The sequence below is a fragment of the Canis lupus genome, chromosome 33 (genome assembly GCF_003254725.2).
Source record: "Canis lupus dingo isolate Sandy chromosome 33, ASM325472v2, whole genome shotgun sequence".
In the NCBI taxonomy this organism is placed as follows: Eukaryota; Metazoa; Chordata; class Mammalia; order Carnivora; family Canidae; genus Canis; species Canis lupus.
In genome coordinates, this window is record NC_064275.1 from 17269479 (window position 1) to 17287767 (window position 18289).

General features: G+C 39.2%; 1 protein-coding gene across 8 annotated transcripts in view; it reads left to right on the forward strand.

Annotated features, from left to right (window-relative positions):
* Positions 1-377: 377 nt before the first annotated feature.
* Positions 378-18289, forward strand: part of SLC35A5 (solute carrier family 35 member A5) — a 35581-nt gene continuing 17669 nt past the window's right edge. For 5 of the 8 annotated variants that reach the window (XR_003147584.3, XR_003147586.3, XR_003147587.3 and 2 more), the window contains exons 1-6: positions 378-519; positions 1546-1694; positions 5832-5930; positions 7211-7344; positions 9886-9953; positions 17311-18091. Coding sequence is in view for 4 of the 8 variants with exons in the window: in XM_025477726.3 (XP_025333511.1) it covers positions 1565-1694; positions 5832-5930; positions 7211-7344; positions 9886-9953; positions 17311-18091 (1212 nt within the window). In the remaining 4 variants the exon portion in view is untranslated. Of the gene's footprint in view, positions 520-1545; positions 1695-5831; positions 5931-7210; positions 7345-9885; positions 9954-17310; positions 18092-18289 lie in introns of those variants that run through there. The other 3 variants (XM_025477748.3, XM_035710029.2, XM_049105130.1) reach the window with 3 other exon arrangements.

Sequence of the window (18289 nt, forward strand, 5' to 3'; positions counted from 1 at the left end):
GGGCCGCGAGGGAGGGCGGCGGGCGGCGGGCGGCGAGGGAGGGGGGAGGGCGGCGGGCGGCGGGCGGCGGGCGCACGCACACCCCTCGCCTCTCAGGCGCTGTCGGCTCCCCTCGGCGGCACTCGCGCCCCTTCCGGCTTCCCCGTCTCTCTCTCTCTCTCTCGCCGTAGCTCCGCCGCCACCTGGGCCTCACGTGACCCAGGACTCCCCGACACGTGACGCGAGAAAGGGCGCGCTGGGGCGGGCTCAGGACGCTCCTGCCCCTCCTCCCGGAAGCGGAACGCCGGGCGCGCGTGCGCACTGTGTGCCGGGGCCGCTCTCTCCCAGTCCGGACGTTATTATGCTTTTCGTTCCGGAATAGGAGGGTCGGGGGCCGAGGCTTTTTCGCCTTTCCTTCCTCCCCATGGCTTCCGCAGCTATGGACCTTAACAGCCGCTGCCGCCTCTGCGGAGCTGCATGGCCACTACCCCGGCTCTAGGACGTGCGCTCCTCTACCAGAAGCCCTACGGACGGACGGAGGTAACCTCAGGCGGCTGGCAGAGAAGTGCGCGTGCGTAGGAGGGGAGCGCGCGCCGCTCGAGATCGCCACTGCGCATGTGCGACCAGCGCCCCCCCCCCCCCCCCCCCCCCCCCCCCGAGGGAATCCTGCCTCCCTGCTTAGGGAGGCGCCTCTTAGGGCTCCACGCTGGAGCGCAGGTGGGCTGTCCGTCTCTCCCCGGCCTCCCAGGCCCGGGGCATCATCCCTGCTCTGGGAGGCCCTGGGCAAGTGACCCAGCCCAGAGCTTAGTTTCCTCAACATATCAAAAGACGATCTTCCAGCCCCTTGATTTCTGAGTTCTCTTTTTGCTTTCAGCACGAGTACAGATTCTCAGCTCTGATTTGTTTCAAATACTTGCATTTGGCTGCTTATTATTGTAACGAAATCTTTCCCAGCCAGCTCTTCCCCCCCCCGCCCCCCATCTTTCTAGGGAAGAGCTGCCGCCGGGGAGAGCGACAGAAATCTGAAAATCTCTTCCTCTGTAGCAAAGTTGCTAATAGGGATGGAAGTTGAAGCCGCTCCCTGCAGAATTGCGCGGTCCCCGAGTGTCGCTTGCTCACCTGCTACTTTGGGCAGCACTTAAGATCTGGCACTGCCGTTTCTTTCTGTCTCTCAGGTTGCCCCTCCTATCCAGTTGGGACTCTTTTTCATTCCCTCCCCACCCCCCTTCCCCATAGTTTGTCTTGTTCTCAATTTTCTTTTTTTTTTTTTTTAAGATTTTATTTATTTAATCATGAGAGAGAGAGAGAGGCAGAGACCCAGGCAGAGGGAGAAGCAGGCTTCACGCAGGGACCCCGACTTGGGACTCGATCCCGGGTCCCCAGGATCAGGCCCTGGGCCAAAGGCGGCGCTAAACACTGAGCCACCCGGGCTGCCCAATTTTCTTGGTTTTGATAGAACTGTAGCCAGACATCTACAAAATACCTTTTCCATTCTTCACTTGTCCGTGATATTTGTGCTATGCTTTATCTGCCTGGAGCATTGCTCACCAAGATGTTCTTTTTAAGGCAATTAACAAACACTGCAATGGAAAGCAAGTGCTGTGGCCGCCCTGTGTTCTGCTCCTGGTCAACAATGTATACATTCCTGCTAGGCACCGTATTCATTGCCTTAAGTTCAAGTCGAATCCTACTGGTAAAATATTCGGCCAATGAAGGTAAGTTAAGACTTGGAATACATGAAGCACTTCCATGCAATCACACATCCTGCCTCCTGTCTTTGGTCTCCTTGCCTGTAAAATAGAATACCCTTTCAGGTACGCTGCTTCATGTAAACAATAAGGCATGTTTAAATTTGATTCTGTAACGCTTCATTCCTCCGCAAGAAAAATTTTTGAAACTGAGTGAAATTTGGGTTAGTCAAGTACAGCATCAAACCCTTTAGAGAACAGGTCTCAACATCTGACTATTGCATTAATCAACAGGTATCTTTGGGTCTGTAGCAGTATGTGTAATTATAAATTACTTTGAAATAGATACGTGGTCACTTGGCATTTGTGAGGTGTTGTCTTAATTACTACATCGGTGTGGTAGTAGAGGTTATTAGCTTTGAAATTATTAGCCAAAGAGGTATTTTTTTTTAAAAGAGAGCTTACTTGTGCACAGTGTGGGGGAGGGGCAGACGGAGAGGGAGAGAGAGAGAGAATCTTTTGTTTTTTTAAGATTTTATTTATTCACGAGAGACACAGGGAGAGAGGCAGAAACACAGGCAGAGGGAGAAGCAGGCTCCATGCAGGGAACCCGACATGGGACTCGATCCTGGGTCTCTAGGATCACGTCCTGGGATGAAGGCGGCACTAAACCTCTGAGCCACCCAGGCTGCCTTTTTTTTTTGGGGGGGGGGGAGCGAGAGAATCTTAACCAGGCTCCATGTTTGGTGCAGAGCCTAATGCAGCGCTTGATCTCATGATCCTGAGATCATGACCTGAACTGAAATCAAGAGTCAGACACTTAACCAGCTGAGCCACCCGGGCACCCCTTCTGGTGTTGTGTTTGTTTGTTTGTTTTATGTAAGAATTTAGTATTTAGATAAAGTTTAATTCTACAAAGCTGTGTTGAGAACCTCTTACTAGTTATTGAGGACACATAAAGTCATCACACCATGACCCTTAATGGTCTGCTTCGGGAGACAGATGTGTATATAAGTCTTTACTTCAGTTAACATTTATCTCTTGGGCACAAGGCCAAGTATTAGTAGCAGTGTTCAAAGTGTGTAAGACTTAGACATTGTTCTCAAGAACTCAGTTAATTAGGAAAGCCATACGTGTGAAACATCCTAAAAATACAGTAGAATAAACGCAGTTCTATACCAAAGACGCAGATAGGTTAGATGAGGAAGTGATATATTCTGTCTGGGAGACGATGACGTGGAGTGCAAAGGGATCCGGGAACACTTCCCTGATAGGGCGATGTTGATCCACAAGAGGACAGGTAGGCAGGGGTATTCAAAACAGAAGCAACAATCCATAGAAATGAATGGATACGTAAAGAAAAAAGGATGAATTGTAAGAATGTCTACTTTAGAATTACTGAGCAGAAAGTTTAAGGACTTGGAGGAAAAGGGCAAGAGGTCTTTGACCAGAGGGGAAAGTCATGATCAGATACCTAAGGACTTCATGTGCTAAGGAGCTGGGACTTTGACTTTATTCTCTACGCCTTAGAGTCTAGGGGATAGGGCATGCTTGAAGGATTGTAAACAAAGTGAGAGAGACTGTTACGGTAGCTGGTTAGAGTGTGGACTCAGAAGAGACTGGAGGCAAATTAGCCAGTCGGGATTATTGCAAATTCAAGCCTAACCAAAGGCTTTGGAGGTAGGGATAGAGATGAGAGGATAGATTCAAGAAATACTCTAAACATAGAAAAGACAGGACTCAGAGAATGTATTGAATGTGGAGATTAAAGGATGTGATATATTGGATAGTTCAAAAGTTTCTGATTTAGGATCCTAAGTAGATTGATTGATGGTGTTCTTAGCTAAGATGGAAGCTACTAGTAGGAAAAAGCAGGTTGGACAGAATTCAGAAAGATTACAGAATTTTAGTTAGGTACCTTCCATGAGGCCGGGAGCTATGTCCTTGTTCATTGCAATATTCTACGCTGTCTAGCAAATCACATATGTGAAGGAAATACCAATTAAATTTATAAATAGGAGGTAGTTATTTGTGTGGATATGTTTAGTGAGCATTAAATGTTCCAGGATACAGATTTGGAGACATTAATATTAAATTGACATTTAAACCATAGGAGCAGAACACACAGAATAAGAAAATAAGAGCCAAGGATAGAACTCCAAGGAATGCCAACATTTAAGAGCCATACCGACACTTAGATGTTAAGAATCATTAGAGAAATAAGAAAACTAAATGCTCATGACTTGTAGAAGGGAAGGAAATGAGTTTGGAGGCAAAGGAAATTGCACCATCAAATAAGATAGGGATTAAAACATGCCCTTTGGAATTAGTAATTAGAAGATGTTTGATAATCTCAGAGACTAGGAAGTTTGTATAAAGTGTTGGGATCAGAAACCAGATTGCTTGGGAATTAGCCCTGAATGGAAAGTGGGTAAAATGGAGATAATGAATGTTGATTCTATTTTAGGAAGAAAAAGAAAGTATGGTCACTAGGGCAGGGGTAGGATCTTAAATTTTATTTTTGGATGGGACAGTTTGAGCATACTTATGGGCCAAGGGGAGGAAACCAATTAATAGAATCCAGAGGAAGTATTTATTGGAGCAAAGTTCCTGAAGAGAAAGGAAAGTTTTAAAGGGAAGAATGGGTCATAGGGGGATCATGGCCCCTCTTTGGACTAAACAGATGGATAAGGATGGATGCGATGTAAATAAGGTATACGAGTGAGGGCAGAAGGTATGTGGAAGGAAGTCTGACGTGATGCTGAGTCATAGTTTGGGATCTACCATGACAGAAATAGAATTTAAAAATAAATGAATAAAAGCCAAAGTGAGTTCTCGAGCAGTGGCTAGAGTTTGAGAGTTGTAACCTGAAGCCCCCCTCATTCTTGTATGGATGTTTGCTCTTGTGTATTTCATAGAGCTCAGTGCAAAGTATTATTGGCAGATAGCAGAGTATGATTTCAGCCTAGCTTTAAGCTCAGAGAAGGGAACAGGAGATACTTTATCTAGGCTTCGAATGATGGAGAAAATATAACAGGCAAGTATTAAATTCAAGTGAACATTTATTAGATGTAGAATACTGTTACCTGCCAGTTATATGAAGATGACTAACATGGGCCTGTTCTCATAAGGAGCTTACGTTCTAAGGGTATGATATACACAGAAGAAGTAACTATAATACAGCATGATGAGTACTGTTATGAAGGTTTATAGGAAGTGCAACAAGATCCAAGATGAACAAAGAATTGACTATGCTTAGGTTGAGAAGGTCAAGGGAAACCACAGAAAAAAAGAAAAAAAATGTTCTGGATAGAAAGAATGTTGAACTGGCATTTTTCCCCTGTACTTGGCCAGTTTTAGTTTTTCATATCATGACCAAGGGAAACAAGCAAATGTTTCAAAAGCGGGGGAAATGCATTCCTTAAAATAGGACCTAATAAAGTTTATGTTTGTCCGTAGCAAAATTATACAGCAAGTTGTTTGTCAGCATTTGGAATAGACAGAGGTGATAACTAAGACCAAGGCATACTGACCTCACCTCATTTCCTAATTAAATTGACTTGTAAGTTAAGAACTATCTTCCCAACTTGTCAGTGGGTTTGGATATGTCAAATATTTCCTCTCAGCCCTAGAGGTAGCCAGAGCCCTGGGCAGTTGCCTCTTGCCTCTAATAACTTCCTTCTTTTACGCCAATGTGCTGTTTATCCCAGAGTGCCAAACAAATGCTGTTTTCTGTACATGCCAGGATGCGAAACAGACAGTGTACCTTGATTCTAGCAAATGACACAGGAGGAACCAGGCCTGGGTCCTAATTCAGCCAGATAAATTCATAGCTTTTGATGAGTCAGTCCCTGAGTGCTAATTAATGGTCAGTTTAAAAGTCCATCTCTAATGCCATACCCCAAAGAGGCCTCTTCCCCATATTTATCAGCAACTTGGATGAAAACATTAGAAGCCTATTTATCAAACTCAAGAATAATAAAACACTCAATGCGGTGGGGATAGTGAATTGATTAAAAAATCAATATTAGGTGAATTGATTAGAAAATCCAAGAGAAAACAAGCCAGCTGGATAAAGTTTTAAAACAGTTATAAAATATCAACTGCATATAAGCATTATATAGAACAAAATTTATAGTTAAAAAAATTTCTGTTACTTTTCAGAAAACAAGTATGATTATCTTCCAACTACCGTGAATGTGTGCTCAGAATTGGTGAAACTAGTTTTCTGTGTGCTTGTGTCATTCTGGGTTGTAAAGAAAGGTGAGTCTTGAAGTGGTACTCTATACTTGTTAAAAATGAGAGAGTCAAAACATTTTAGAACTAAAAGAAACGTTCGATGTTAGTCTAGCCCACTAATTTTATATATGAGGACACTAAGATACAAACGTAGGTATGATTACCCATGTTTTGCAAGTGGAGAAGCAGGATCAAAGAGAAAATGTTATGCAGTGGTGGGTAGGAGGGGGCAGGGCCAGGACTCCAACTCCTGTTTTCCTACTGTCTTGGCCATTGCTCCACTTCCTGTGTTGGGTCACATAGATAGTTAGTTTTTATTCAAATTTAGGATTTTCTAAATCACTGCTGTCTGATTTAATACGTAGCATATTGTAAAAACAGTCCTCATTTCCTACAGGGGAGGTAGTATAGTGGGTTAGAGGCAGAGACACAATGTTCTGGGGGAGATTATATTAACTTCTCTGAGTTCCAGTTTCATCAGTTATCAAGCAAGGATACCCATCCTTTCCTCACATCTAAAGCATCTGGCCGTTTGTGGCTCCTCACATGTACTATATATTCTTCACCTTGATTCCCCAATCATTAAGCCTTAGCTCTCCATTCTTTGATCTGCCTTCACATGTATGGTAAAGTAGAATTTAGAGTATTAAAGGTATTTTCCAGGAAGATTTCTTTTTATTCTTAAAAGTTTCTATTTGGTGGAATACATTTCTTAATCTCATGAAATTTATGCATTATTGGCAGAGCTTATACTTAAATTGTTTTCTATTTTTGCATGTTCTTTTACATTTTCTTGTTACAATACCTTTTCCTAAGTTTTTGGAAATCTAGAGATGGGATCATAACTCATACTGGGATTAGTAAAATTTAATTTTCTTTACTCCCATATATGTAAATTTTTACCTGGTAGCGTCTTTTCCCGGTCCCCTCTGGATTTATGCTGGGAATTTTTTTTTCTCTATATTCTAGCTTCTTGCTCTCTCTCCCTTGGCTTTAGGCTCTCATAGTAGTAAGGGAAACCGTAAGTATCCTGAGATGTTTTAAGTGATGTTTCAAGTTAACGGGAATTAGGTATTCCTGAGGGTGTTGCTGATTATCAGTTGAGCATGGTGGTAGGTTGAAGAGAGACAATAATGAAATCTTATATTGCCTTTGATTTCTTGAGGCTAATAGTCACTGATAAAAGCAAATTCATTAAGCCTCTTTCAAAGAATTATATCAGTAATCAAATACAACTTACTTCGTCTAAAAATATGGGCATTCTCATCAAGATCCTTTGTTTATTGTTGTCTGTCTTTCTTTAGAAGATCATCAAAGTAGAAACTTGAGATGTGCTTCCTGGAAGGAATTCTGTAATTTCATGAAGTGGTCCATTCCCGCCTTTCTTTATTTCCTGGATAATTTGATTGTCTTCTATGTCATTTCCTACCTTCAGCCTGTAAGTAATTATGATAGAAAACAGCTTTGGGAAAACGTAGAGAAATGAATCCCAGAACTAATCTTTTTTATCATTTTCATTGTCAGCGTTAGTTTCTCTTTGCCCTCAGTGGTCTTCCTGAGGTTTGACTAGAATCATCGGAATCATTGGAATACTGAATTACCACTCTGCTTGTCGCATTTTCTCGCTGTTAAATGTTGCTGAAGAAAGCTGTGCTGACTGTTTTGCAGGACTTGCCCCCTGGCAATGAGTGTGAAGTCATCTCTCGTTGTTTAACCTTAGTCAGTCTGCCTGTTTCCTAGCCGTCCTGTGGTCACCAACCTCTGTTAACTTCAGCATTCAGGACTTCCAAACAGGTGTCCACAATGAACTCAGAAAATCGTATACTCCGTGTACTACTATTTCCTATATCTACTTTCATGCGATATATGCATTCTGTTTGCATGACTTTTTTCCTGTTAGTCCTGTCATTTAAGCAGCAAGGTCTTTAGGGGTAGAAAATACATTCTCCCAGCTTTAAATGCTGTCTATAACTGATAATACTAGGGATGTTTCTTATCTCTCTTGGCATCCTCCATGCCAATTGAGAAATCATTAATAATCAGAATTAAAATTTGGTCTTCCTTTTTTCAGTACTACCGTGTGTTTTCCCCCTAATGTTTTATAAAATGAAAATTCTTGTTGCCATTGTTGCCAAAATGTGTTTTAAATTTCTTTAAAGAATAGATTTAGGCATTTTGATGATAAATAGGATTTTCATTGGCACTAGTTCTCTATGTGAAGCCTCTTAGATATAGCCAGATCCGCTTGGGAGTGGGACAAGAAAGAGGAACCAGTAGAGCACTAAGTAGAAAACAGGAATTTGATTCTTTTGCACAATTAGGAAGGTGTGTAACCAGGCAACCCCCAGCTAGTGTAAGTGTCAGTAGTCTGTCTGTAAAATAGGATAACGTTACCATACCAACCCAAGGCAGGAACCTGGGCCCTGTGATCACCTGAAGTTCCTTTCAGCTCTGTGATCCATGTTATTATTAGTAAGTACTTTGAACATAAGAATGTGTTCTCTCGTAAGTTCTTACTTCCACTTTGTTTTTCAGATCTGAGAATTCCTGTACCCAGCAACATGATTATTCACATCAATGAGTACATGTCTGTTGTATTTTATTTAAATTACCTCTATATTTATGTCCCTTTCCCACATCACCAATATGAAAGCAAATTGCAGCTTCCCTCTTCTTCCAGCTTATTTCCTTTCTCTTCCTTCCCCATTATGCACAACCACAGATATTACAAAATCAATCACATGGTATATTCTGTGTATTGCCATGCCCAAGTCTAGTTGGAAAGAATTAAATAGATAACACATGGAAGTTTTGGGGCAAAGAGCTCTGGTGCTTTGTTTATTCTGTGCTGTTGCTTGGAAAGCAGTTTTAGAATTCATGGGTCAGCCAGGCTGCTTGGTGTTAGATATGTGTGCACCATTATTGTGACTGATCAGAGCCACTGCCTACTCCCTCTTCCAGCCACTTACTTTCCCAATCAGCTCTTCATCTTCCCCTTACCCAGGGGTTTATAAACGTTCATCTCCGGAGGACATTGAGAAATCTTTAAAATAGTGCTTCCCATAAAAAATTCAGTGGGAAAACAACAATGTTGTGTTCTTGGAATTTTTGCTGGCTTTTATTGGGTTTATTCTTATTTCTTTAATTCACCAGCACATTAGCCATGTTTGCTGCTTATATAATACTATTGAAAAATACTCTTTGGAGTTTAGTCAATTTAAACTGACAGCAAGGAAAAAAGCAAAGTGAAGTCAATACGTAGGATTTGTTTTTAAAAATTGTTAAGGTTGTCAGATCCAATCATGGGGAGCAATGATGAAATTTCATACTTACCAGCCAAAATATATACATGTTCAGGCTAATATTCTCATATGTGAAATATGACTGAATGCACAAAAAGAGTCCTTTATAAAATCTGGCTAACACATTTCTAAGTGTTTAGAACAATATAAATAAAAGGACTATCCAATAGGAGTCTGGTATTGAATCACTGGTACAAAGTCACTGCAGTTCAGCCAGGAGAACTGATTAAATTCCTGCAATAGTAAAGATGTTTAAAAATCTGTACCTCAATTTTCTTAATGTATAAATGGGTCTAATAGTACTTGCCTTCCCTATACCTTTGGAAACAGTGTGAAAAGTAGCACTTGAGGAGCTTGAAAAAGATGCTTCATAAACAAGGTAGCTGTTATTTCTAGACCTGGACATTTCGAATTTCTAAGCATTTCCAGATCTGTACATACAGATTATTAAACTGAATTTAAAAATGTTTTTGAAGCCTGTACAATAATTTGGTCATATCTGCATAAATTTAACACCCAATAAAAATGGAATTTAATCCTCTAGTGAAATAGCTGCCCTGGTAACCTCTCAGGTTCTTGACCAAAAAGCTTTTTTTGTCAGGTAAACCAGCAAACTGGGAGATTTCTGAGGTCACTACTTTGTTTGGATTGTAACTCTATCTTCTTCTTCTTTCTAGGCCATGGCTGTTATCTTCTCAAATTTTAGCATTATAACAACAGCTCTTCTATTCAGGATAGTGCTGAAGTAAGTAACTTGCTCTGAAAGCATATATCATACTTTAAAACAGCGCAGCCTTATTTCAGATGATATACCCAGAGCACTGAACCCTCCAAGTCCCAGGGCCTGGATTTTATTCCTAACTGGCTTTGTGTTTTGGACAAAATTGTTTAACCCGTCTAGAAAGCAACTCCAGTGCTGGCCCGTCTAAATCTTTGCAACTAGATGTATGAAAAGTTTTTTTCTTACCATTTAAAAAAAAAAAAAAAACAAGACAAAAGGTAATTGGCTTATTTTAATTTTTAGTGCCAAATTTTCAACAAAGAATTTGTGAGCCTTTTTTCCTCCGAGAATCTCTATACTTTGGTAGGGAACCAAGAAGGTCCTAAATATTGTTAATACATTTGTCATTTGTAGTTTGGAGATGATAAAGAGTGGTACATTCTCTATTAACTATTAACTATTCTCTATTAACTATTAGCTATTAACTATACTCATCTCAAATAGTTAATAATTATGCTCAAAGTGCATAATTTGAGCTCTGATAGGCAGAGGATTTTCATGAGGAATCTAGTCAAAATTACAATTAATAAGAATGATAGTTTTTTTTAACTTTTAAAAATATTGTCACCAGTGTTTCCTTTCTCCAAGAAGACCTTTGAATAAAATAAACATTTTTAGGTAAATAGGCTCTGCTGCCACACAAAGGCCAAAATGTTCTAAGGTAGAATGGGATCTGGGTACTTGACTCCAATTTATTTTGTTACTTGATGCTGATGATAAAAATAAAATTAACTTCTTGTTATATTTGTTGTGATTGTTTTTTTTTTAATTTTGTGTTCACTTTCCCTTTTAATTTCTTATTTCTCAATATGCCATGTCGTAATATGTGCTTTCATAATTTATGTGTACAAAAGGGTGAATGGCTTAGTACATAGATACTCAGTAAATATTTGTTGAATCCATGATGAATTCAGTACCTTAATTATATGGAGTTCTTGAAAGACTTTTTTTTACCCTGAGGAAGTCTTCAATTTAACTGTTGACATGAGAGAGGGGGGGAAAAATGAAAGTCATATTTCATCCAGGTTAAATGTTAGAGTGCACTGAAGTTTGCTTTGCATCAGGTTCTTCATTTTATTTATGAATTGTGACAATAATTCAACTATTCCAAAATGCTATTCCAAAAATGTTTGGAAGTCTTTAAAATCAACATAAAAGTCATCTTACAGGATAAAAAATTGACTTCTGAGAAATTAAACAGTAATATCTTTATATTGATTCCTCTCATAAAATTAGAGAGACATGTCCATGGAGAAAAAAATTGGCTCTGCCACATAATAAAAAGTTCATTATTTAATAAGAGAGTCTCATAAAGAGGTCTCAAACACATGTTGGGCTTTTCTAAATAAAAATTTTTTTCCCAGTGAAATGACAGCTTATGGGTACACATGGTATTTATATAATACATTATTATTATGTCAAAGTTACAGCTATTTAAAATTGAATTTACCAAAGCAAAAATATGCAAAGTATGTATTTCCAGGTTTAGAATTGGCCTATAGTTCTAGCTGTGCCCTTAATTGTATATAATATTTTTATTTATTTCTTTAATACACTGCAGAGCATGAGCTGAGGCTCAAAGGTCAGGTAGGGGGCCTCCCAGAAAGGCTTTATCCAGGGCTGGCCCGTTCGTTTGTAGGCACCAGGGAGGCAGGCTTTCAGCTGAACAGTGAGAAGATAGATAACACAGTAAGGGGATTCCTGGATGGCGCAGCGGTTTGGCGCCTGCCTTTGGCCCAGGGTGTGATCCTGGAGACCCGGGATCGAATCCCATGTCGGGCTCCCGGTGCATGGAGCCTGCTTCTCCCTCTGCCTGTGTCTCTGCCTCTCTCTCTCTCTCTCTGTGTGACTATCATAAATAAATAAAAATTATAAAAAATATTAAAAAAAAAAAAGATAACACAGTAAGGACTCCTCAGGGCCAACGGCTGAACCAAGGACCTTTCTTCTATCTAGACTTACCCCACAATAACCCTAGGAGGCAGAAGTTCTTGTCCCTGTTCATCAGTAGATTCATCCCAATCTGAGTCTGTGCACAGAACCACCGGGCATTTTGCAGCATTTAGGTGGCTTTGACCACAGGGGAGGGAGCATGTGGGGTGGCAGGATTTGAGGCAGAGGGACAAGTTCAAAGTCAACTGCCCCTTTCAGGGCAGAGAACTAGCACATGGCAGAGATGGCCCTGCTAAAGCATTAAGCATTTAACTGTTTGTATTAAGAAAGTTAATTTGTAGTGTAACCAAATCCAAATCTGGTTTTACTGTAAACTGAAAATGTTTGCTTTTAATACTATTAATTGTAATAAAATTAATTGTATTGTTGCTGGTTTTAATAATAACCTTGTTAGGAACTAAAGTTCCAAAAAGCTTTTTTACATATTTTTACTTTTAATATTCAGAGCAGTAAATTCTAGACCTGTGTTTGCTTTGTTGTAAATGTCTGTTTTGAATCCTTTGAAGTTAATTAAACAGACAATAAAATCACTCCATTTTTATTATTTTTACAGGCACTAACTTAGCTCCTACAGGGAATTTTAATTTGACTGATTCACAAATCATCACGAAAGCTACTTTTAGTAGTGCTAACAGAATATAATAAATCCAATACTGTCTTTTTATGAGAATGTCTTCCAAGTACTGTATTATCTATTAAGACATTTTAAATGTTGTTTGTTTGGCTTTCCTTATTCAGTCTTGCCCTTTGTGAACCACTTAATGGTCTTTTACCCTTAGCAATAAAATTTTGACTCAGGAGTAGCAGATTGAGTCTTACCGCATATTCTTAATGTTTTTTGCCATAAATAACTCATTTTACATTTTTTTAATTTAATTCATTTGACATGGTATATTATTAGTTTCAGAGGTAGATTCAGTGATTCCTTAATTGTATATAACACCCAGTACTCATTACATTATGTGCCCTCCTTAATGCCCATCACCCTGTTACCCACTCCTCCCACCTACATTTAGAATATTAAAGCTTTTGTCTTACACTTGACTTTAGCAGAGCCATCAAATACCTTTCTCCTATAGATAAAGAGTGTAAGTCTACACAGTCTAGGAAAAAAGTCCAGTGACTAATGCAAGAATAATTTGGAAAAATATGGAAGTGTGGTACAAAAAAATACATCAATCAAATGTCTTAATGGATGCTCTAGAGAAACCCCATATGAATGTGTAGATTTTGTTTTTTAAGTGTAGCTACTGGTCCACAGTGGAAACTGGTGACAGGCATTTTGCCTTGGAGTCTTACTGGTTTGCTCTTAAGGCATGGCAAAGTTGTATTATCTTGTTTAATTAGACTTTAGGAAATAGTAGTATCAACCTGAACATTGAGATCTGGGGGCAAAAGACAACAAGCACCTTCATCTAAAAAATATGTATAAATTTCTCTGATATCTTCAAAAGGAAGCTGTTTGGGAAAAAATGAAAAACATTTTGATACATGATGGGTGTCTTAGAAGTTATAATAACATTTAGTTACTCTCCAAATCAGCAGAAAAATAAAAGTGCCACTCACTGGCACGAGCATTGCTCCAAAATCATTCACTTGATAATTCTGGTCACTGTGCTACTAAGAAATATGTACAGTTTTTTTTTTTTTTTAAAGTCCTGTGAGTCTTTCCACTTCATTATTTTCATGTTCTGTCCTGTTTTACTATCACCAAAATGGTAGAGATGCTCTTATCTGACAGAATTTGAAATTAATTGTCAGTTATTAGGAAAATTCAAAGTGATCAATCACTAAAACAACAAGATACTTTAAACAGCTTAAAATGTAAATGTCCGTTCATTCTTTTGAAGGACTCAGGCCTTTGAGAATTTGTGAGATTTACTAATTGGGAGTTTTTTGGCGTCTTTCTTGAAGCTACATTCATTATACATCATCCATGCTTTCTGGTTTCAGTTTCTTTAAAGTAGAGCAAGTTCTTAAAAAAATATTTTTAAAGTAGATTATTGTAGATTTTTATTATTTATTTTCTAATCTTAAAATTAGCTCATCTGTACCCAGTTTGATGGCAGATTATCTTGGAAGTAATTTTTGCCTTTAAATAGTCTTCCCAAAGCAACTTTTCATAAAAACAGCAGTCCTTTTCTTTTGCTCATAATTTATCATTTATGTAATCATTAAAATATCTAATTACAATAATGAGGTCACCTGGCAAAAACACAGTTAGGAACAGAGACTCTTTGTGAGCAAGCAGTTCATTTGGGAGCAGAAGCCCTCAGATAGAATAGCCTTCTAGCTGTAAGCACTCAGTTTCAAAGGTGGATATTACTATCCTTTATTCATCGAAAAAGTTTTTTTTTTTTTTTTTTAAGATTTTACGTATTTATTCATGAGAGACACACAAAGAGGCAGAGACACAGGCAGAGGGAGAAGCAGGTTCCCTGCAAGGAGCCCGATGTGGGACTGGATCCCACATCCCGGGATCATGTCCTGAGCCAGAGGCAGACGTTCAACCACTGAGCCACTCAGGCGTCCCGAAAAAGTTTTATTCTAAGTGTTCATTTCTCATTTAATATTAACAAAGAAAAATTAATATCCCAAACTTTTGAGATAGATTTGGCTCTAGTAAGTATTTAGACATATGATTTGCCTATCTAGGAGAAGAAATGAGACCATCATGATTTCCAGCTCAAATCGTTTCTTACCTCTGTCAAAGGATTTCTTGTAATTTCTATCTTATTACTAATAACTTGAGCCCTTTTAATGCAGAATTAACTCACCAGGAATGTGAGAGTGTATGTTCTTGCCTTGTTTGTAAATCTATATCACAAATTTCTGATATTTTTTTAAAGCTATATACAATGAAGAAAATGTTGACAAAATAAGTTTAAACCTTTTATGTTAAAGTTACTGTGCAGTGTGACAAGTTAGTTGCTTTTTTTTTTTGTCTTTATTATACTGAAATTAAATGAACATTTATACTAAAAAAAAATCCAAATGGTTTACAAATTATTTACTGGGGCAGTGGAGAAATCAGTTAGGTGAGTTTCTACCAGTTGTATCCACTAAACTGTGAGAAGCAAATTCTTTCATGAATTGTCATTTATAAGAGCACCTATCAGCTGACTTTATGGGATAATTTATTAAGCTTTATTTTCTTTGCTGAAAATCTACCATTTTCAGCCTAACCCTTAATAATTTTTACCTTCTTCTGGATCATTATGTTGAATGAACAATGTTTACAGTAGTACTGATTAACTTGTTTAAGACTTTAATTTTATTCTTTTTTTCTCAATGTCAGCATTAGTGGAAAATCTATAGCTCTCAGAATGGAAAACTTCTAAAGGAATTATAGTTATATTATTACCTTATTTGTCTTAATATCCAATAATTGGTTATATAATGGTTTTTATAAATTGGGCATATACTTTTTAAAAAATTATTTGATTGATTGATTGATTGATTTATGAGACAGAGAGAGAGTGGCAGAGACACAGGCAGAGGGAGAGGCAGGCTCCATGCAGGGAGCCTGATGTAGGACTCAATCCTCGGTGTCCAGGATCACGCCCTGGGCTGAAGGTGGCGCTAAACCGCTGAGCCACCCGGGCTGCCCATCATATACTTTTCATGTCTCTTTTCTATTTCCAGTCAATTTGCTTTCTACCACTTACCGCATACCAGCTACACCTGTAGAAATTTATGTAATTAGTACATAGTTTCTGACCTCCTGTCATAGTAGCCTCATAACTAAATGCTAGGTCTGGTTGTTTGAAAGTGCATACATGAGAAGGCATGATAGGGTGCACGTGCGTGCTGCTGTCTAGGTTTGTGTGCATTTATCAATTTCAATCCATGACGCTCTGTGAAAGCATTAGTGATATCAGATACCTCTTCCTGTATATATGCTCCTTGGGAACTCATTCTCCTTAAACATTATGCCTTAGAGGTGCATTGGTCCAAAAAGAAGACATGCACACCATGGTTCAGATTCCCTCCTTGCTTTTTCATAAATACATGACCTTAAGAAAGGGAAGTCTGTTAACCTCTCAGAGCACTGTTTTCTTCCTTAGAACAGAAATTGCCCAACCCATAGAAGGTATCCAGTAGATGCTCCAAAAGTCTTAAAACTTCCATTTCTTACCTGGTGCTTTACACTTCTTCCTTTACTTATGTTCTCTCTGTGTGTGTTCCCTCTTCATCTGACTAATTCATCTTTAAACTTGAAGATTTGTTCCCCCTATCTACCCCAACCTGTGTCAGCTACTCCGCTATCCTTAGTCAACATTGTACATTTGTTGTCTTTGTATAGACTTCCCTCTGGCTGGATATATCACCAACTACCTTTTCACATGGCAGATTCCAGTTTATTTTTTATGTTTCACTTCAAGGGTCATTTTTTTTTCTTTGAAACAATACCCGACTCCATTTATGGACTCAAGGGTTCCTTCCTTATTGTGACCTAATGGTTCTATGTATCACTTGTCACATATTATGTTTGCATTATTTAGTTTCATGGCTTTTCCCCTATTAAAGTGTAAATTCCTTGAGGATGGAGATCAAGTCTTATCTCCCCGGGCACATAGTAACCTGGCACATAGTAGTTGCTTATTTAAATGTCTTTTGAACTGAATGAATCCACAGAACAGATTGACAATATGTTTGTCTTCTATATCACACAAGTTTGTGGTTTGTGTTTAGGCAAAATAAGTAAAGAGATAAAGCATTGTTAAGACTTTGTAAACTGAAACACTAAAAATATTCTTTTCCGTGCTATCCCAACCAGTAGTTTGCTATAAAATGCTTTATGATTAGGCCATGGATCTAAGAGCAGCCTCCCTCCTTAAATAGTTTTTGGGTCACAAACACCTTTGAAATTTGACAGAGCTTTGAAGAGTCTATGGGATTGATGGGGGTGGGGCTGGGAAATCACCTGTATAGAAGAATTGGCACTCACTGCAAGGATTCGCCAATTTCTAAAGCTCCAAATTCATGTTCGTGGAAATCGGATTGAGAATCTCTGCCATAACTTACCTCATAGCAAGACAAAAAGTTACTGTCACAAAGATCTAAGATCAGCTCTGGAGGCAAAAAGGAGACTTAGTTAAATCTAAAGTTAAAAGGAAACTTACAATGAGGTGAAATGACTGAATGGCATTAAAGGGCAATTATTACAGGGGTAAATAAAAAAATACCAAGCTTAAGAAGCAGAGACACCAACAGGTTTCCTTTGAACTTGAATCAGGAAGGGGAGCAAAAACAGTCTAGTTTATTCAACCAAGTACTTCAAGTGTCTGAGTTTTCAGTAGAAAGTCGACAGGGCAAAGGGAGGGAGGGAAACAGTAGTAAAATCTTGTTCTTCCTCTTTGAACAGGAGGCATCTAAGTTGGATACAATGGGCTTCCCTCCTGATTCTGTTCCTGTCCATTGTGGCTCTCACTGCTGGGACCGAAACGTCCCAGCATAACCTGGCAGGGCATGGATTTCATCACGATGCCTTCTTCAGCCCATCCAATTCCTGCCTTCTTTTCAGAAGTGAGTGTCCCAGAAAAGACAACTGCACGGAAAAGGCATGGACTTTTCCTGAAGCTAAGTGGAACGCCACAGCCATGGTTTTTAGCCACATCCGTCTCGGCTTGGGCCATGTGCTGATCATCGTCCAGTGTTTTATTTCTTCAATGGCCAACATCTATAATGAAAAGATACTGAAGGAAGGGAACCAGCTCACCGAAAGCATCTTCATACAGAACAGCAAACTCTATTTCTTTGGCATCCTTTTTAATGGACTGACGCTGGGCCTTCAGGGCAGTAACCGTAATCAGATTAAGAACTGCGGGGTTTTCTATGGCCACAATGTGTTTTCAGTTGCTCTTATTTTTGTGACTGCATTCCAGGGCCTCTCCGTGGCTTTTATCCTGAAGTTCCTGGATAACATGTTCCATGTCTTGATGGCCCAGGTCACCACTGTCATCATCACAACAGTGTCTGTGCTGGTCTTTGACTTCAGGCCCTCCCTAGAATTTTTCTTAGAAGCTCCCTCAGTTCTTCTCTCCATATTTATTTACAAAGCCAGCAAGCCTCAAGGTCTGGAATATGCACCTAGGCAAGAAAGAGTCCGAGATCTAGGTGGCAGTCTTTGGGAGCGCTCCTCTGGGGTAAGTTTGGGAGGATGCTGCCTTTTGCCTATTCTTCCTAAATTCGACACATGGTTACACAAGGAGAGAAATCAGTCAGTGCTTATTTTATCAAAGGATGCATTGGATTTCTGTGACTTTTAAAAATTATTCAACTAACATTCACTGGGCTTTACATGTTCAAGGGCTTGTGATAATGCTGTTAGGGGTGGAGAAAAA